This window comes from Giardia intestinalis, chromosome 3 (genome assembly GCF_000002435.2).
Source record: "Giardia intestinalis strain WB C6 chromosome 3, whole genome shotgun sequence".
Classification (NCBI taxonomy): domain Eukaryota; phylum Fornicata; order Diplomonadida; family Hexamitidae; genus Giardia; species Giardia duodenalis.
This window is the reverse complement of record NC_051858.1, coordinates 623298-643037: the sequence shown is the minus strand read 5'-3', so window position 1 is coordinate 643037 and position 19740 is coordinate 623298. Positions and strand designations below refer to the sequence as shown.

Sequence of the window (19740 nt, the reverse complement as noted above, 5' to 3'; positions counted from 1 at the left end):
ACCGACAGCTGTGGGATTCGAACCCACGCGTGCGGAGCACACTTGCTTAGCAGGCAAGCGCCTTAACCACTCGGCCAAACTGTCGCACGGACCGCTCGAGCCACAAGATGCGCGAAACCGCTTTGTGCAGGAGACGCGGAAAAAGAAATGGCCCTCTGGAGAAGCGTCCGCGAGCACTACGACCGCGCTCACACAGCCGCCCTCCGCGGAGACTACCGGCGCGCCGTGCGGCACCTCGACCGCTGCATCGACATGCTGGCCGATGCGTACGGCTCCCCCGTCCACTACAAGCTTGCCATCTTCTACTGCAAACTCGGGCGCGCCCTCCTCCGTATCTCTCAGAACCCTATTCCAGGCTCAGATTCAGAAGAGACCCTGGCTAGCGCCTCAGAAGACGCGCGTTCTCAGTCCCATAGCACAAATACAGATTTGGACAAAAGCTCCGGGTCAGAGTCAGTAGACAGTGCTGATGCTAAGGCAACCACTGCAACGAAGACTCTCCGTACACCCTTCGACATAATCCTGGAGAAGTTTACTCGTGCGCTCGAGTGCATCAACGTATCCCCGCCATCGATACGGAGCTCTGCCAACACGCTTTTAACAGAAGCAGAGATTTACCAGAGCATGGGCGAGACAGCGTTGATATACGGACGCCCTGAGGTTGAAGACTGGTTAACGATTGCCATGGGTCTATACTTGCGTGTTCGAAACCCTGTGTGTGCAGAAATAGGAGCCTGCCGCTTCTTTCTCGGCAAGCACCATTTTAAGAATAGAAAGCTCCAATGCGCGCATGATGACCTCACAGCGTCGCTAGATATTCTTGTGAAATTGGAACTAATGTACCGCGAGCAAATTCGCAGCCTTCTTAAGATTGAGCACGAGACCCATTTCCACTTTTCTGCACAGCGGAAATTCCAGAAGTTGCGAGCTAAGAAGCACGAGTTGAGGAAACAACTAAACCTGATAAAGGTCCAGATAAAGGAGACAGACGGCTTGGTGCAGATGTGTAAGGGGCTTATGGGGCCTACCTCTACATCAGCTGTCCTCCCATCAGGCAGCCTCTCTAGCATGAAGTCTCTCGGCCTTAGCACAGCAAGCAAGCTTTACGAAAATACTGGCACGATCAATGATGATCAGCTTTCCTGGGCGCTTTCTTCGCTTCCCCCAAATTTCCAGCGGTTAGCCAGTTCCGAGCTTAACATTTAGAGCGTGGGGAAAGTACATAGCTGTCGACAACAGAAACAAAAGATTGCGTCTAATGAAATAGTTTATACTCTGCGTATATAAGGCAGGGCACGTCTTTTCTGTAAGTAAATGCTTGTTGGGGGTGCACTTTAATTCCAATTACTTTTCACGAAGGGTGTTGCGCGATACCGCCTTAAATAAAATTGCCTTGGAAGATGTCTGCACACCATATCTCCTCTCGGTACCACATTCTTGAGCCATACTCCGTGGAGCCGCACATTCAAGTGAGCCTTGCAAAGAATAAGGAGACGGGAGAGCTGGTTGATTATCACAACATCTGCTATGAAAAGCTCCTTGTTCATCCACAAGAGCCAGATTTTATAGCGCTTGAGAGGTATATGCAGCTGAGGCATCCATGTCTTCTAAACATCTTGGATGTTTACCACAACAAACCAGCCCGTAAGGTAGTAGTCATAACCGAGCGATCTCCTTCACATGAGCTAGCAGATTTAATCACAAATTATAAGTCATCGGGCACGCTAATTCCCGAGGAGCAAATATGGGCAATCCTCTATAGTGTGTGCGCCGGGCTTTCATACTGCCACTCCAACAGCAAGCACAATTGTCCCAAGGTCCCCAAATTGGTACACAGACACGTCAGTAGCTTCTCGATTTTGATAGGAGAGAATACATCCATGCTTACTAAGCTCCGCTTCCCAGATCTCTTCACCCTGCTTGATATTCGTAGCATTTCAGAGTCCCCTGCTTCTCATCTAGTCTATATGGCGCCTGAGATTCTACGCCGAGAGAAGTACACTGATAAGGCGGACGTTTGGTCTCTGGGATGTGTCGCCTATGAGCTATGCACGCTGACCCTATTCACTAAAATCCCGTCATCAGAGGTCATCAGACAGTCTCTTGACGGCTCTGGAAAGCATATCAGCTTGCCGAACTACTCTACTTCTCTCGAAGCGCTTGTTAACAAGATGCTTACCTTCAATGAGAAAGAGCGCATCTCATCGCACGAAATTCTCTTGTGGCCAGAAATGCAAACAGTGGCCACACTTGTGTCTGGTATTCCTGCCCGCACGAACTCCCAGCTCATGGCAACGATCCGAGGAAACGTAGAGTCAGGAGATGATCTCCGTCAAAGTACCACAGACCTTTTGAACAGACTCAATGCCACGTATGGCAAGACATCTGCAACACAGTCATCGAGACAGACGATGAGCAAGGAGATCCAGGATGCCCGGGACAGATTTATTGGAGACCCGACCACACGGCCTTTGTCTTCAGCTGTTGGTGGTCAGGAGTTTCATCATGCTGTCCCAAATATCTCATGGAAAAGCGCGCTGATGCGCTCTGGACAGTTAGGAAATTCTATGACAGCATCGGCCGTGAACTCTCCGGGAATGATTCCAGCTAATCAAGGTCCCGATCCAATAACCAAGAGCTTTGCAGGCTCCCACGGTATGACAGGCATGACCGCCAGCCAACTAAACGTAGCAGATTATTCTGCGATTGTAGCCAATGCCGCGAAGATGGGAGGGGACTCTGCGGTTATGAAAGATGATGTTGCGACTCAGATACTGCAGAGCAGACGCATAACTGAGCCCATTAACGACAGGCTTGCTACACAAAAGTACACAAAGAAGACGACAGACATGGAGGAGGTTGCGCCTATTGTTGTCAACGAGATCATGTCTGATTTTCTTACTATGCGCTACGGGGTCCAGGTAGATAAGGAGCATCTAGTCGATAGAATTTTCAATGTTGTTCCTGGCAAGATAGTGAATGCCGATAAGGCCGATCTGGATCCAGAAGCCCCAGATGTCCAACGAGACATAAGACGCCACTCTCCAAACGATATAGTGGACTTATTAATGATGAAAAAAGAGCTCGATGAGAGGCTCGAGCCGTATGCCTATCGGCTCAGCAATTCCTCTGAGTCACGGGCCAGAGATCGCTATAAGCAGTCACGTGAGAAGGAGTCATATGAGCCTCATCTTACAGGTGACCACACGCTTCGCACAATCGAGAACGACGTTCAGAGCTGTCTTGAAACTGCGTCTAATGTGGCAGCGAACTCAAACCGGAAGCGCTCGAAGTCTTCTGGAAAGACCAAACAGCCCCGTGGCCGTGCTAAGTCCAGGCAAAAATCGGCTGCTTGCTGCAACGCTAGGCTGCAGGATAATGAATATAACGAAGAAGAGTTGGAGATCCATAATGCATATGCAGACCCACGGGCATCTCAGATTATTAATGGCACTGTTAGCGCCCTCGGAAACACCATAATAACTCGCCCTAATGCAGAAGGAGACAAGCTAGAGGAGATACGTATTCTGGATGACGAGCAAATGCGAGCAGAGGAGGAGCTCCGTAATCAGGAGAGAATAGAAAGTGACATTGAGATGACGATCAAGACGCACAACGACATGGTTGCAAACGATAGCACTCCCCTCATGGTTGCGGCTTCGGCAGATAATGTGGACCAGGTCAGGTTTCTTTTGCCAATGCATGGTGGCGAAACTACAACAAAGGGCATCACCGCGCTGATGATGGCTGCATCTGCTGGCCATGTGCGGTCTGTAAAGCTCTTAATACCAAAGGAAGGCCGAATGCAGGACAAGGACGGCATGACAGCGCTCATGTACGCAGCTCACTTTGGAAAATTGGAGGCAGTGAAGGAGCTTGTAGAAGCAGAACACAATAAGGTCAATAGCGCAGGACTGACTGCCCTTATGATTGCAGCAGAATTTGGCAATGTCGACATTGTTAATTTTCTGAAGACATACGAAAGTAAGAAATTCTCTGCTTCTCGTGAAACCGCTATGATGCGAGCCGCAAAGCTAGGGCATGTTGATATAGTGAAGGAGCTGCTAGGGTTTGAGTCTAAACTACAGAACAAAGATGGCTACACCGCCTTGATGATTGCCATTCAATGTAATAATTCTAAAATAGCTGCACTCTTGGCCAACTCGGAGGCGGGAGTCGCAACATCGGCCGGCTGGACTGCGCTTATGTCATGTGCCACCAACTCAAATGTGGAAGCAGCAAGGATCTTAGTTAATCATGAAGCGAACATGCGAGATAAGTATGACGAGACTGCTCTCATGAAGGCTGCAAAGTCAGGAGCAGTGAATGTGGCGCGAATCCTCCTTCCCGTGGAAGCGTGCCAGACCCGTTATGACGGTAAGACTGCACTAATGTGTGCTGCAGAGGCCGGTCATCTCCCACTAGTATCACTACTTCTTCCTAAAGAGGGACGGATGAAGCGCACTGATGGTACTACAGCGTTGATGTGCGCCGCTCAAAGCAATTGCATCGAGGCAGTGCGCTTGTTGCTTCCATCCGAGAAACGCATGCAGAAGCTCGATGGAGAGACTGCCCTTATCCGTGCCATCAGGTGGAGCAGGCCTGAGGCCGTCCAGGAGCTTGTGAAGGATGAGTATGACCTCAACATGTACGATGATAGGACCGTCCTAGATATAGCAAAACAGACGGGAAGTAGGGACATTACAGAGATAATATTCTCTTATATATGAGGCTCTATGGTAGTTCTTCTGGTAAATGGCTTCAGTAGAGTTCTAAAATTTTGATTTTGCAGATTCCTATGCCGTTCTTCCAGGACAAGTACGCCGTGCGAGAAACTATCTCAGAAGCCCCGTCTCTATCATACTACATCATAGAGGAGAAGAAGGAAGGTGGGTTGTATCGGTGTGCGCGACTAGTCATGGCGGACAATGCAGAGTCCTTGGAGGACCTCTTCAATGTCTTCCGATCGCCTGCTGTTGCAGAGGCTACTGGATTTATGGAGTGCCTCGAGTGCCATTCAGCGAATCATGCTTTTTTTGTCTTTCGTATGCCCGCGGGATCTTCTCTCTACTCGATAGTTACAGCAAGTACGTTCTCGATGAAGCCTCTTCCAGAGCCTTTTATCAAGCGGCTGGTGAAAACACTAATTACCATCTCCAACGAATACACTGAAAAGGCAAACAACTGCTGCCCCCTCTTTTTCACCCCGCAGAATATCTTCATAGACGGTGAGCTAGATTCAGATAGCTTTTCTGTGCATCTGGTGATGGATTACCTTGGCCTCCTGTCTGGGTTCCGCTGTTTAGATCTAGTAACTCCCTTACAATGCTGTTATATGCCACTAAATTATCTAAATAAAATTGAGCAGTCAGACAACGGCTCAGTGGCCACAGACAACATAATACTAAGCAACTCCATGCTGGCGTGGAATATTGGATCAATTGCACACTATTCCATTTACAAGTATCAACTAGTAAGCCTTCCATTCTGCTCTTTACGGAGCAATGATGGTGACAGAAGAATAGGTACGTTTCCAGACTATTATTCTGCAGGTCTAAAAGAGATATTAGAAACACTGCTGCTGGGAGCATTCCCTAAGGCAGCGTACATGTGCTGTGACACACAGGAAGAGCGACGGTATCTTAGCGCCATTAAGACCGGTGACCTACTATACGTGCGAAACCACAAAGAAGAGATGCGCAACGTTCGTGATAGAAATGGCTACACAGGGTTGATGCTGGCCGTGACCTACGGCTGGATCGATCTGGTAAAAGAGCTTGCACCTACTGAGGCAACACTTGTCACACCTTCTGGCTTCAGTGCTATGATGCTTGGATGCGTGTATAATCAGTCAGAGGCCGTGCTGCTTCTGCGTGATAGCGAGCGGAGAATCGTCCTTCCCAATGGAAAGACTGCCATGATGATAGCGGCCACCCAGAACCATGTTGAGTGTGTAAAGATTCTAGCCACGGGGGAGTACGAGTTAGGAGTTCAGGATGCCTCGGGGCAGACGGCACTCATGTATTCAATACTCAACCACTCCAAAGAGGCTAGCCAGTACCTAGCTGGACTGGAGTACGGTTATAGAGACCTTAGTGGCATGACTGCCCTGAACTACCTTGTGCTCTTTCCTACTTATCCCGACTTTGATGTTATTGCAAACAAGCTAGCGATCCACACTGAAGAGCTGGAGGCTAACAATGAAGGGGATACACCATACACAAGTGCTATAGCAAACGGAAACATCTATGCTATCCAGCTATTCCGAGACCTAGGGGTTGGTGCTGAGCCGGGTGTTGGACTGCAATATGCTCTTCGGTGTGGACAGCTGGATATTGCTCATATGTTAGCACCCGAGCAGGATGGATGTACTGATGATTTGGCGGCTGCCGATACTGGTTCAGATCATTCGATAGATACATATCTTCCCCTAATCTACGGATTAAAGCATATGTAGGAGCACGCAATAATGGATTCAATGGAACCTTTCACAAAATTCCTTCTAAAGCTGAGGCCTCCATGCTTACTACCAATTCTCTACAAACCTCCAAGCTCCTTTTCTTCAATTTTCCTAGACGGTTCCAGGGCTTGTAAATTTAATGAAGACTAAGCTTTCTACATGTGTGGCAAATAAGATTCCCTAGCAACTGGTGCAAGGCCACTGAGGTGGTGGTCAAAAAGCCTTAACACGAAACCATAAAAAACAGCATGTACGCCTCTCCTTTTAGCACATCTTCACTTGCGTCCTCTTTCCTCAAAGGGGTCCAACCCGCGAGCATTCTTGCACTGCGGCAATGTGGCTCATCCCTTTATGTCGTTTCCAAGTCGGGGGGACAGGAAGTAACCGTTCTTGCATACACTCTAAAAGCCCCTGCAGAGCCATCAGTGACAGCGGAGAAGAAGGGCTCTGCTATCATTACAACAATCCACACAAATGCAAATGTATGGTGTTCTCCTAGTGGGAATTATGCTGTGGTGTCTCTGTGTGATGAGCGGCAGCTTACAGCGGAGATATACGCTGTTGGTGTTGTCTCTAAGAAGCAGAAGTTACGCGTTTTCAAAATCCGCGGGATTGAAATCCCGATAACTGCTTTGACCTTTGTTTGTCCACATCATCCAATTTGGAAGCTTCCGAGCGTTCTCGATGAACCTAGCACAACAGCATCGCTTGCTAATGAGGATATTGAGGGTGTTCACAGTCCAGAGTTTCTGTTTGCGACGTCGGACAACTGTTTGAACGTAGGGCAGATCGTGAAGAATGAGGCCAAGGTTGTGCGCAAAACAAAGGTCGTCTCACTGTCCAAAGGTGCTGTGCTTCAATTGCATACCATTCCCATTAATCACGCTACGATTGACGCTGCTCGGAAAGTAGGTATGCAGAACTATGATCAATACAGCGCACCGAGCGCAGATATGTCGTCGGCTGTGTCTGATCTTCCCGCATATAAAGCACTTAGTGTTATGCTGACTCTAGTTTGCTCTCGCGGACTGATTAAGGCCTATCTTCATACTGTGCACTCCCTATTCGACATAGTCTTCTCTTCTAGGGCAGAACTGGCCCGCTTTGATTTGACAGATGCAGAGGTTCTACAAAGGGGTCCAATCCTCAATACTGTTGCTGACTTTTTCTACTCTGCAACGGGGTCGGGACTGACATATCAGATTATCTCTCAGTCCATTGGGTCATCCAATCTCCTTGTATATCAGTACAGCATCTCTTTCCGCAAAATCTTCGAATCTGTTCTGCGCACTAGGATTTCTGCACTACTTAAGATCGATTACCAAGACCAAGATTCTGATGCTGGAGCAGGGTATGCAGAACTAAAGGCATTACTAAAGAGGTGTGATGCATCTTCGTTTGTCAATTTTGCCATTGATGTGACCCGAATTCAAGGCTTCGACCCTCGCGACCCTGTCCTAGTTTGCTTGGATGATACTGATAACGGTAATACTAGTAGCAAGCAAACTACTTCACCTGGCGCGCTGTTAGGAGCAGCCACTTATAATTATCATAGTGTTATCGTATTGGCTAATAGACTCTCTGTGTTCAATTCCATCTCGCGGTCACAGGTAACGATGCTTCCCAATCCTGTTGCCTACAATGATGTGCTTCTCAACCTGCAAGGTCTTGATGCCACTCATCTATCTAAGCTACACATGCTTCTCCAGAGTCAATTCATTTACTCTGGCGCAGAACTAAGACAGACGTTTCCCACCATCACTGATACCGGCGTTGTGGACCTTTCGACTGTCTTGCACTTCTACATCCTCCTGTCCTATGGGAAACTGTCAAGGACGGGCACTACCCCGTCGTCTATCGGGTCGGTGAGTCTGAACGTTCAAGATGAAGCCGGCAGCATGTGGTTTATCTACTACGCCCTCCATGAGTACGACAAAGCTCTTCAGTACTGCCCCGTAGAAAGCACTCGGAAAGTCATCCGGGAAGAGTATGCAAAACAATGTCTTGCAAACAACAAGGTTCTCCAGGGTGCCCGTTTGTTGTCCCAGACTGACCTTCCGCTCCTTGATGTCTACCGTGACCTCATCGGTATCCATAAATATGAAGCAGCTGTCTTATATCTGCAAGAAAAGCTCCAAAAGATGCCTGCTCATAATGCTGCATTGGCCAGGGCAGCCAACACCATACGTGTAGCTGACCTTGACAGCTTGACAGAAAAGGGCGGGACAGGGGCTCTTCTGGGATGTCTTGGTGTGACTAAAGAGCAAGCAGACCAAGCTAACTACTGTGTGGCCCGAAAGCTCGTGATCCACATGTTGATTGAGGCCATGATCTTAGAGATAGATGCACGGAGGCGTGCCGTGGAAACATACAAGGTGCTGCTGGAGAAAAACGAAGAAGGCGCTTACTTAGCGGTGCTCCAAGCCGAGGACCAAGTGGATGTATACAAGATTAAGTTGAAGACGTTCCTTACCAACCCAGACTATGTATCTGCCCTGGACCTATCCGTCTTACGGTCATCCCTCCTTGACCATGGACTTGACGACATTTTGGTAGAGTTTTCTAAATATAAAAAGGACAACAGGACACTATTCACCAGCTACTTATTGACCCACAAGTACAAAGACGCCCTGCATATTTTGGCCGACCAAGATTTGGATTTATTCTATTATTACTCAAATACTTTGTTGTCTCACATTCCGCGCGACTATCTAAATGTTGTGAAGAAGAAAACCAAGCATGTAGCTGTGTTAGCCGCAGAAGCTAATGGGGCAAAGCCCAGTGACGTCAAAGATCAGGTTTTTGCACTGAGCAAACTAACAAAGTGCTTTGTGGAGGCTCTCAATAAAGGAGACCCAGAAGTTATGCGTGAGCTAGTGTCTTTCTTCCGATGGCTCCTTTTAGACGAAGAGGGAAGCATTGAGCCGTCTGTCAACACCTTTGCTTTTGAGTTTCTCGCTAAAGCCGGTGAGGAGGAGCTGTTGAGCCTGGCAATTGATATTATTCCAGTGGATTTTTCTGTCGATGTCTCGGTTAAGAAGTTCAATCTCCCTGACATTACCAGCGTTTGCAGAAGCTATGGCTTCAGGGATTGTGAGGCCAAATGCCTTACCAAGACAGGGAACCAACTTGATGCGTTATCGCTTTCGCTGTCTCTCCATACGAAGATACCTCTGGCTGAACTTGATTTCGGGCGAAAGGAAGCCTGCATTGTGAACATGATAAAGAACGGAGACCTTCAGGGTGCCTTATTATCCAGATCTCTTTCTACCAGTGCCGGAATGTGTTCTGAGGATACTTGCGATTCTGTCTCGTCACTACAGGTCTCTCTTCCGAATGATAGCGAGGTGCTTATTTTAGACGCCGCAGACTTGATTGATAAGTCTCATCGTGTAGAACAGAAGAGACAGCTTTTAAAGACACTAGTTACTTGGCTTATCAGCATAGAGCTGCACGATCCTACAGACTCCTTATCTGATAGAGGATGGCTGACTCTCAATCCATCCTTGTCGAAAACGCAGGTATATGCCATTGTTGAAGCAGTGTTTAGACAATTGGTTTTGTTGCGGGCCACAGAGCTCATGTTCGACTTTCCATTCGTGTCCCTCACAGAGGTCATGGACTTGATATTATCTGCTGGAGCACCATATAACGTCATTGCGGACAGCCTACATCTTGCTTTCAAGCATTACCAGAACCGAAGCGTGGATGTTAAGCAGAGTCTTGAGAAGTGTGTCAGCCAAATCATGGCGAAGAAGTGCGACTTGGAAGAAGCTCGCCAACGCACAGTTGCTCATGAGGGCCAGAAAGTATGCGGGGTGTGCTTAGAATATTTGGATAACAGCCACTGTCTTGCAAGTGGGCTTGGAATCCGTGAACTAGCAGTGAATAGCTGCAGTTTCTTAGCGCATAACCATACGGTATTCTTTTGTGGACATGTATTCCACACATCATGCCTTGCATTCTACCTATCCCCTCTCAGTAGTCGGATAAATAAACTAGTCAGGGAGTGTGATGCTGCACTGCATACCGAAGCTATGAAGCCAACTGGGCTTATTGACAAGTTGATAGGAAAGCTGGCCAGCAGCTGTCCCCTCTGTGATGCATATGGAGTTGAGGAGATATCCACCGATATTTGCAGCGGAGCCCCTCTTCTTCTCCGCCTATAATGTAAACAGATTTGCAGGTAATTCCAAACACTTGCGACATTTACTTTCGTCTCCGCGACAACAGAAAAGAAAAACCTGCGATGCCCTGTCCGCCGGTCGTTCTAGTGTGTATGGGATGTTTTGACCCCGTAACCCGTGCGCACATTCTACTCGTGGAATATGCACATGACTGGTTAGCGCATGAGAAGCGGAGTATTACACGTATTTTGTTCAGCCCTGCGCACGACAACTACCCCTATAAGCGTCTGGCCCCAAGTATTCATCGCGTTGCGATGTTACGATTGGCTATTGCAGAGTCCAAGCTCTCGCATATAATGGATGTCGATACAGGGGAAGCAGAGTGCACACAAGGGTACCAACCGACCTATGCCATAGTCGAAAATTTGAAGCAACGTTACGATGGAGCTCAGATTTATATCGTAGCAGGAATGGATCTGCTGTATTCTCAATGCGATGAAAGGACGTGGAATCCCGCCAATGTTAAAAGGCTCTACTCATTGGTGTCTGCGGTAATCGTACCTCGGGATGGTGGTGCAGGAGGAGTGTCTCAGAAGAAGGTTATTGACAAAGTTAAACAACTCTCCTACCTTGATGAACCGTACCGTAATGGACGAATCTTGATTTTGAACAAGTCCGTCTCAGAAATCTCTAGTACTGCAGCTAAGGAGGCCCTTCGGCGAAGGTCCGGGACCATGTGTGTAGACTCTGTGCAGCAATACATTCTTAACAACGCTCTGTATTCCGCACCCCCTAGTTTCCAATAATATCTAGCATCACTAGAGCATTAAATTGTCTGTAGTACTGCTGGCTGGTGTCTTGTTTTGCATGGATCTGGAAGCCATACCCGTTCTAATAAAAAATGGGTGTCGGGCCGCTCAAGTTCACTATTCAGCGCACGTATAGACGTGCTAGAGCAGCAACAGTTACCCTCCTACACGGCCCTATACTTACTCCTGTCTATATGCCTGTGGGGACCCAGGGCACACTCAAGGGCTTTGCGACTGAGCAAATAGAGCGGACAGGTGCTCAAATTATGCTGTCTAACACATACTTCCTCAACCTCCGCCCCGGAATCCAGAAGCTTAACGAATTGGGAGGACTGCATAAGCTGATGGGCTGGCCCAACAACATCCTCACAGACTCAGGAGGCTATCAGATGGTCTCTCTCTTGGACTTGTCAGAAGTCACAGAAGATGGAGTGAGTTTTATTTCTCCAGTAGACTCCAAGAGGGTGCTTCTTACACCCGAAGAGTCTATCCGCACACAACAGGCCATAGGCTCCGATATTATGATGGCCCTGGACGACGTTATTCATGTTTTGCTGGACCCCCGCACGGAGTATGAGCGGATCAAGCTGGCCACTGAGCGCACGACACGCTGGCTGGACAGATGCATTGCTGCACATACGTCGCCCACGCAAACCCTCTTTGGAATATGCCAGGGCCATCTTGATCTCTCTCCTGGAGGGTTTAGAGATCAGTGCATCGAGGCCATTATCGCACGCAAGGATCAGATGGGTGGGATTGCTATCGGAGGGCTCTCTGGCGGTGAGGCAAAAGAGGATTTCTGCAGGGTTGTTGCATATTGTTGTGAGAAGCTCCCCAAGGATAAACCCAGATACCTTATGGGTGTCGGCTTTCCTCTAGATTTAGTTGTGTGTACCTGCCTTGGCGTGGACATGTTTGATTGCGTTTACGCTACGCGCGTGGCTCGTATGGGCGGCGCATTCTTTGACGGTGGTGTTCTCCGGCTAGATCGTGCTACGTGCAAGGACGATCTTTCTCCAATTAGCAGCACCTGCCCTTGTCAGGCATGCAAGTACTCTAAAGCGTATCTGCACGCTCTGTATGTGGCCAAGAGTCCTGTCTGCGGGCAACTTCTTTCAGACCATAACGTTCAGTATCTTCTGCGGCTTATGCGAGGGCTTCGAGAGAGTATTCTTAATGAGACACTGGATACCTACGTCTTGAACTTTCTCTTAAGGATGCACGGGACACTTGATAGCGTCCCCCAGTGGGCTCTCACGGCCCTTACTGACGCAGGAATTGTTCTTCCTTGTAATAAATAACCCTTAACGCGTCGTTTAGCTACGCATTTGTGTGATTTTCGCAATGGCATTCATTGTAGAGTCTACTCAGCGTGCAGTCTGCGCTTGTAGAAGGATCGTGGTTATAGAGAACCAGCCCGCTCTTATAGATGAGGCTTCGGTGAAGGAGCAGTGGCAGGGTCTTCGCGATGCCCTGGAATCATTATTGTCTTTGATAACAGCCCATAGAACTGAAATTGGCGCTTTACACGTATTGGACTTATGTGACAGGCTCCTCAGTGTTACTAGAAACCTGGCTACTAAGCAGGTGGTCATATCGTTTGGGCTAGCGGGGTTAGGGCAGCTTCTAGATAACGATTCATCTGAGTTGAGAGTTCAAGAGTGCGCGGACATATTTGTCAAACTTTTCACTAAGCTACCACCAACTGATAAAGCAAATGCGCCACCAGATTGTCAAGAACTATTACAGGCCTTGCTATCATGTAGACTAATCTTCTCACCCAATTATATGCCTTCCCAAGTACTGCAATCTGTAGCTGATAGATTGGAATATTTTATTCTCAATTCTACGACAACCAACTCTAATGCTTCCGAGGAGCACACACTTCTTGTTGAATTGTATTGTACTTTACTTACCCAAGAACCTTCAGACCGTAGCGTCTTTTCGGCTATTTTTTCCAAGCAAATCAACATAGAACTTATGATTAGAGTACTTATTATGGCCCGTCCATGCTTCAAAGAAAAAGAGCTGGATGCTGCCTTGTCACAGGTGATGAAGCATGTGTTCTCCTCTCCGTCAGTCTCAGCACACACGATCCTTTGCCTCGGCGAGCTTCTCTATGACACTGGAAACCCTGGTCTCTGCGATCTTTTTGGAATGCTGATTGATGGATTGGTACAACCCACTGTAAAGGCGTTGGACAATACAACCACTCTAAATATTGAAACATCTGATAAAGCCCTTACTAGACCTCAGGAAACGCTAGAGCTAAAAAGAGAGAACTTTGATGCCTTGCTTACCTACTTGCAAGTGCCCACAAATGTATTGCGGGAACCACTAACAAACTACCTTCTTGATTCACTACTTGCTATGCTCAATCTTAACGAGATGAGTGAGCCTAATACCATCACTCTCGCTCTACTATATTTTAAGCTTTTAGCGCAAACAGACGTCTACTCCAACATCTTCTATACAAGCGATGTCTATCTCTGGCTTGCAAGCAAGCTCAGCACCTTAAGTTGTGAAGAGGTGATTGCTCACCCATATTGGTATGAACATAATTCATTGATGCATGGGTGTCATGCATGCACTCACTGTCCAGATACTAGGTCCATTCGACCACAGCTAGCAGACATAATACGGATTGTAGCTAAAGCACTGCCAATACACATGTTTTCCCAAATTATTGAGGCAACAGCCAAGGATACTTTCAGTCGAGCTATCTTTCTGGGTAACGTACTCATTTCCAACACTTACTACACCGATCATGAAGCTCTTGTTAAAGAACTTCTAGATAGCTTTAATATCATCATCCACTGCCATCCCGTTCCATTTCTTGTTGAACTAGCAGATAGCATTATAGAATGGATTTCTAGTCTGTTAAATCCAAGTGAAATATCAACTGATAAGGCTTTATTATTGATAATGTGTACATTCTATAGCCATTCTGTCTCGAAGAAACATCAATACGGTAAAAGCATGGAAGACTACTCTGCAGCAGCTATTGAGTATGTTAGCATGGCGTTTTTTGAGGCTTTCCATTTGTCTACGGATGCTCTAAATTTGTCCATTAAGTCTCTTTTGGTTATTTTCACAATAGCTCTGCATTACGCACCCATATCGTCATTGTCCCTTATTGTGGGGGTTCGTGACACACTTATAGGTAGATGGAATAAGATTGTAGCCATTGAAGGCTCAGTCTTCAATCAGACAAATTTCTGTTTGTATGTATCACTTTTGGCTATCGTTGAATATCACAGACGAATTGTGGATCCTATCATTCTGATTGTGAATACTCAGCTACAGGAGTATCCCAACCTGGACTTATGTCAGGAGCTCTCTTCCATGTACTATCCGCAAGACTTGACTGAAGAGGGATTTAATAGATATAATGACGGGGAGAATGTTGCTCTTCTTACACCCTTTGGTCACGCACTTTTGATAAGTGATTGGAGTAAGCCTGGGGCCAAGTTCTCTGCACACTACCTGTCTGCGCTATCCTCCTTTGGAGACTCTCTTGCACTGATCCTTCCTATCCTTATACGAGGCTTGAATGACACCTCAGACAGTCAGGATACTGCCACTGCAGTGTTGGTTGCTCTGTTTGGCACGGTTCATGTACAGATAAAGGCAGCCCTACAGCTCTTTTCACTCTCCCAAATCCCCCTTCCGTACAAGCTAGCATATCGTATAGACCCTTATCACAACGCTATGATGCCACGTGGTTACAAGAGCAATGAGCCACGAGCAGAAGACCAGACATACAACCTCTTGCTCTCCTTGTGTATAAAAGCCTCGACACTCTTTGTCGATGAGAACGGACACACACGTCTGCAGGCAGCCGATATAGATTGGTTGTCCCTGTTCAGGAATGGACACGATGCTTCCCGTACCATTCTCCATAACTGCTTCGATGCATTTCTCTTCCGTGCCCAGCAAGCAGCTATCACCCAAGAAGATCTCCTTCTCCTGATTGGGGGCCTATCATTTGCAGAGGCTCTGTTTGAGCTCGATGCAGAATATTTGCGCTCTAAAAAGGCTATCATTTGCAATACGTTACGCTATTTGCTCCTTTCTTGCTCTGCTCTTCCACCTCCCCATATCTTATACTTGCTTCAATGTAGAACAGAGGATCCTAATTTCAAAGCATCCTTTGCTGATATGCTTTCTTTAGTTCGCTCTGGGGGGCTATATGATCAAAAAATCTTGATCAGCCTAAAGAAAAATAAAGCCCTTGTCAAATTGCTTGATGTATCTGTAAGTCTATTTGCACAAATTTCCCAAGATTTTGCCGAAGCCGCACCGCCCACGTCGGTCCTGGATATTCTTTCATTCTTCTCTTGCAAATACTATGACAGGAAAATTACTGACGTTGTACACTCTACTCTAAAGTTGTTTATTGCAAAGTACCACCCATGGAGCCAAGGAGAATGCCCCCCGGAGGAAACAATAGAAGGCGCCGCTGCGCGCCTATCGATTTATGATGATGGGGTATCGATTGAGCAAGGGGATATGAAGCAATGGGCTAAGACTGTTCTGGCAATGAAGGAGCTTTTTGAGACATATGAAAGCCTTGACGTGCAGGCTCCCAATTCTCCGAATGGGCTGCTTCTACAGCAATATTTGGATCCATCCGTGTGGCAGGTATACTCCAGCGCATCACAAAATGCAATTGATATCTTAGGACAAGGTCGCGATGCCCAAACCTTCGTCGAGCGGAAGCACGGTAACCTCGAACGTCAGAGAGCATGCCTCTATATACTTATCGATGAAGAGATAAGAAGAACACTACAGTCATTTATAGAAGGCAATTAATCAATGGCTCAATGGATGACCTTTTGAGCCAAACGTTTAGTAGCGTCCCAAAACTGTCCAACGTCTCTCTCTCTAATGCTAGTGGCTACAATGGAAAAAGACGCGTTGCGCTCGTCAGGAGTCGTTCGCTGATAAACGAAAAGACCAACAGAAAGAAGTAATATTGTGATGCAGAGACAGTACTTGCTTAGCAAAACTGCATATACCCACTTGCGAGTAAGCATAAGGAAAACGCACAGGCCTAACCATACCCACTTATATTTATCCTTGTGCTTGTTGGTACGATATATTTCCAAGGCTTCTTGATACGTCTTATCCCACTCTGCTTCAGCACACCGAAGCATAGCATCAATCTTTTCTTGCGAAGTAGGTTTTATTGTCACAGAATGCAGGTTCTCTGTTATAAGAGTCCCTCCCTCAAACAACTGCGCCATAGATATGAGACCTTTCTTCTCTGAAAGAAACTCTGTCAATATAGAATTCTCCGAAATGTAAGAACGCTGTGCTCCTTGATCGTCATATACTAGCTTAGTATGTATCTTGTTTTGCAGGACTAGAGGAAAACTCTTAGAGAAGAATTCCCCGAGACTTTTATTAATTAACTCTATTATCTCTGCGTCAACTCTATCCATGAACGAGGACAAAGCTGCTTGTGGAATGTAAAAGGCAGACATATCAAGAGCAGCTACAATGGGGACAGCTCTGTAGCGAGGAAGTAGCGACTGGATTGAGCTAGACCCTGACGAGAGACGAGTTCCTACTGTATTATACGCTCGTGGAAGCGGCGAGAGAAGAGCTGGTAACGTCGAAAATAAATATATATCTGTATACTGCTTATATACAGGATTCTGTGTATCTGGTAGAATAGAGTCTGTAGGGCTGGATCTGGAGCTGGAATCAAAGTGAAGATCAAAGTAAATTGAGGGGCTGGAGAGGCGTGTTTGCAAGTAGAGCAGTCCTTGGTGATCGGGGGCGACAAAGGCGGATGAGAGCAGCGAAAAGAAAGAGCGCTCAAGGGTTTTTCTTGCTGACTCATAAATAACACCTCGGAGAGATCCGAGTGTCACGTAGAGTTTGTCATCCATTAGGCGTGCAGTCGCTTGAGTCATCGACGCCGTAATGGTACGTGTCTGGCTGGAAACAGCCTCCGCAACGGCGGCCAAAATGCTGCCCATTGTCTCGCAGAAGAGAGCATTGGACTCTGGGATAACGTGGTCTATCTCTGGTGTGATGTCATATATAAGACTCAGTGGCATCATTGTTTCACAGTACCACAGTAGTATAATGGTATGGAGTAGGCAAACAGCATCATAAGCGTTGGCAACATCAGGAGGAGCGGCAGGCAACTTCTGCAGCGACAACGCCTTCCCGTAGGTAGATAGCGAAAGACTCTCCAGAAATGCATAAAGATGAGGCGAATACACTCCAGTTTGCCTAATATCTGAGAAAAAGGCTCCAGAATCATCGATATGGGCGTCCACCATGGGCTCTGATGCCTCATAACCGACAGACAACCTGACAGATGAGCCTGCATTCGTTTCTATAGCGTTGTCACCGATGCGTACATTAGAATTAGGCCCTACATCATTTGGTGGTAGGTTAACGAGGATTCCGGTATCACAAAGACCTGAATACTCATGGGCCCAATTGACAGAAATGCACTTATGAAACACCCTTGTCGCAGCACCAAGCAAACCCATAAGATCGGTGAGTCGCTTCTGTGGGAATGTCAAGTCGCTTATAAGATCTGGTACAAGTATATCTACCGTATTAGTATTGGACGCGTAGTCATCGCTATACTCGTGTCGCTCGAGCCACTGTGTAATCTGTACCCGAAACGGAGCCGTGACAGCACCTAGTGCCTGGCAGGTAGACTCTCGGATGCCCTTTGCAAAGCTGTGAGCCACTTTCTTCAATCCGGCCAAAACATCGTCATTGAGCTTAGTAGCCCATTGAGTAACCACCTTGGGAATGTAGTGCCGTGTCTTTCTGCGATACAAGGCGACACATTCTTGTGAAAGATCCATCAGAACCTTTGTTAGCTTGAAAGAATTGCAAGCGTTATGTAGTTTTGTTATAGGATAATCTTTAACGGCGTCCGGGCTCTGCTCCAAAAAGGTTGAGCTTTGCTGACCCAAGGAAACCTGAATTGCTGCCGTGACATCTGCAAATACTTTGCCGACTTGCGAGGAAAACTGCTCTATAGCCTCCAAATAGAATTCTTCGCATCTTATGTTAGATACTATCTCCCTCTGACTTGGGATATCCAAGTCTTTGTCAGTCCGAACGATGTCCCAGATGTTGTTATAGTATATAGACGAATCCGTAAGGGGTATTAGAGTGGTTGCTGTCTCAGCACCGAGTAAGGAATCGAAGATTTCCTTGATATCTGTTTTTAGCTGCGTAATCTTTTCATCGTACAACGATTTCATATATCTTCGGTGAGGAATAAACCAAAATCGCAGGCAGAAGTAGTCTCTGAAAGAGCCATGGTACTGCTTAGGAACGGATTGCTCATAGATATGGTGAACATCAGACTCGAATGTCCTTTGCGTCAGTTCTGCCCCGTCCTCTTCGGCGTCTCGGATTGCAATTAGTAAAATTAAGGGCCTATGATTGCCTGATTTTCTACGTGCCTTAAGCAAGGACCTAAAGTAGATGTCAAAGATGGTAGAGAGTATGTTATAATTTGCAGCGGAGTGGCGCCCTATATCGTGGTTCCACACATTTATTATCAGCAGATCACTCACTGCAGCTGCAAAGCATCCTATGTGTCTTTCAATGTTCTGTGCCTCTTGCTGGTTACGTTCGCGGCTATCTGAGCCTTCACAATCTAGAATAAGAACCCGAGGGGCGACTTTCGTTTGGAAGTCTACTGCACGTGCCATGATTCCTTTCGTGGTTTGAGTTCGCCCCGCTGATAAGTCCATTGTCTTGAAGCTAGTCCCAAAAAGGTCATTGAGAAGGGTTGACTTTCCGGAAGACTGTGGTCCAAAAACGCTCACACAGATGAATGTTCCATCGGCAACTCCGTTCATTGCCTGACAAAACGTTTCATACTCAGCGCTAAAGTCCCCCTCGTCGGTAATTATTGGGATCTCTGTTTTAGAGCTCATTGACTGGAGATTATCAAGAACTGAGTTTTGAATTTTGAAACTATTCAAATTACTACACGGACTTATTTCCGTGTTCTGAGTTTGGCCTCATGGCTCAACACCGTAGATGATCTTTCTCATTGTATAGTTGAGCCCTACCATGTCATTTACTCTTACTGTCGTAGATACGCCTCCAATCTTCATACTTTTAACGTCAGGCATACCTGTGTAGAGACTAGGACACTATTTAGATACCGCAGTGTGTGCATTATCTTGCTAGCATTCTTGTTCAAATAGCACTATTATAACAGATGAGTCGCTGGCACTTGCAATACTATGCTTAACGAGTATAAAAATATTGTGTCGGTAGCTACTTGTCCCAGCATTTAGAACGCAAAAAAGTTCCTCTTAGCACAACAACCTCACGCATACAC

The 19740-nt window shown here is 46.9% G+C and overlaps 8 protein-coding genes and 1 non-coding gene across 9 annotated transcripts; 7 read left to right on the top strand and 2 right to left on the bottom strand.

Moving 5' to 3' along the window:
* Positions 1-2: 2 nt before the first annotated feature.
* On the bottom strand, positions 3-84 carry GL50803_00t0056. Its single transcript has one exon. It is a non-coding gene; the product is annotated as a tRNA-Ser (tRNA).
* A 63-nt stretch (positions 85-147) lies between these two features.
* On the top strand, positions 148-1206 carry GL50803_005615 (uncharacterized protein; the record flags this gene model as incomplete). Its single annotated transcript, XM_001704460.1, has 1 exon — positions 148-1206. One exon carries the CDS (start codon positions 148-150, stop codon positions 1204-1206), a length of 1059 nt encoding a protein of 352 aa, XP_001704512.1.
* Positions 1207-1400: 194 nt separating this feature from the next.
* GL50803_0013981 (Kinase, NEK) lies at positions 1401-4730 on the top strand (the record flags this gene model as incomplete). Its single annotated transcript, XM_001704459.1, has 1 exon — positions 1401-4730. The coding sequence occupies one exon, from the start codon at positions 1401-1403 to the stop codon at positions 4728-4730; it is 3330 nt and encodes a 1109-aa protein (XP_001704511.1).
* A 68-nt stretch (positions 4731-4798) lies between these two features.
* On the top strand, positions 4799-6457 carry GL50803_0013982 (Ankyrin repeat protein 1; the record flags this gene model as incomplete). Its single annotated transcript, XM_001704458.1, has 1 exon — positions 4799-6457. One exon carries the CDS (start codon positions 4799-4801, stop codon positions 6455-6457), a length of 1659 nt encoding a protein of 552 aa, XP_001704510.1.
* Positions 6458-6708: 251 nt separating this feature from the next.
* On the top strand, positions 6709-10629 carry GL50803_0017627 (uncharacterized protein; the record flags this gene model as incomplete). Its single annotated transcript, XM_001704457.1, has 1 exon — positions 6709-10629. The coding sequence occupies one exon, from the start codon at positions 6709-6711 to the stop codon at positions 10627-10629; it is 3921 nt and encodes a 1306-aa protein (XP_001704509.1).
* Positions 10630-10709: 80 nt separating this feature from the next.
* On the top strand, positions 10710-11393 carry GL50803_0013672 (Nicotinamide-nucleotide adenylyltransferase; the record flags this gene model as incomplete). The annotated part of the gene is made up of 1 exon (XM_001704456.1): positions 10710-11393. One exon carries the CDS (start codon positions 10710-10712, stop codon positions 11391-11393), a length of 684 nt encoding a protein of 227 aa, XP_001704508.1.
* Positions 11394-11488: 95 nt separating this feature from the next.
* GL50803_0095064 (putative Queuine tRNA-ribosyltransferase) lies at positions 11489-12697 on the top strand (the record flags this gene model as incomplete). The annotated part of the gene is made up of 1 exon (XM_001704455.1): positions 11489-12697. One exon carries the CDS (start codon positions 11489-11491, stop codon positions 12695-12697), a length of 1209 nt encoding a protein of 402 aa, XP_001704507.1.
* Positions 12698-12740: 43 nt separating this feature from the next.
* Positions 12741-16211, top strand: GL50803_0013671 (uncharacterized protein; the record flags this gene model as incomplete). The annotated part of the gene is made up of 1 exon (XM_001704454.1): positions 12741-16211. The coding sequence occupies one exon, from the start codon at positions 12741-12743 to the stop codon at positions 16209-16211; it is 3471 nt and encodes a 1156-aa protein (XP_001704506.1).
* Positions 16212-16219: 8 nt separating this feature from the next.
* On the bottom strand, positions 16220-19327 carry GL50803_0032509 (Guanylate binding protein; the record flags this gene model as incomplete). The annotated part of the gene is made up of 1 exon (XM_001704453.1): positions 16220-19327. The coding sequence occupies one exon, from the start codon at positions 19325-19327 to the stop codon at positions 16220-16222; it is 3108 nt and encodes a 1035-aa protein (XP_001704505.1).
* Between the last annotated feature and the right edge of the window lie 413 nt (positions 19328-19740).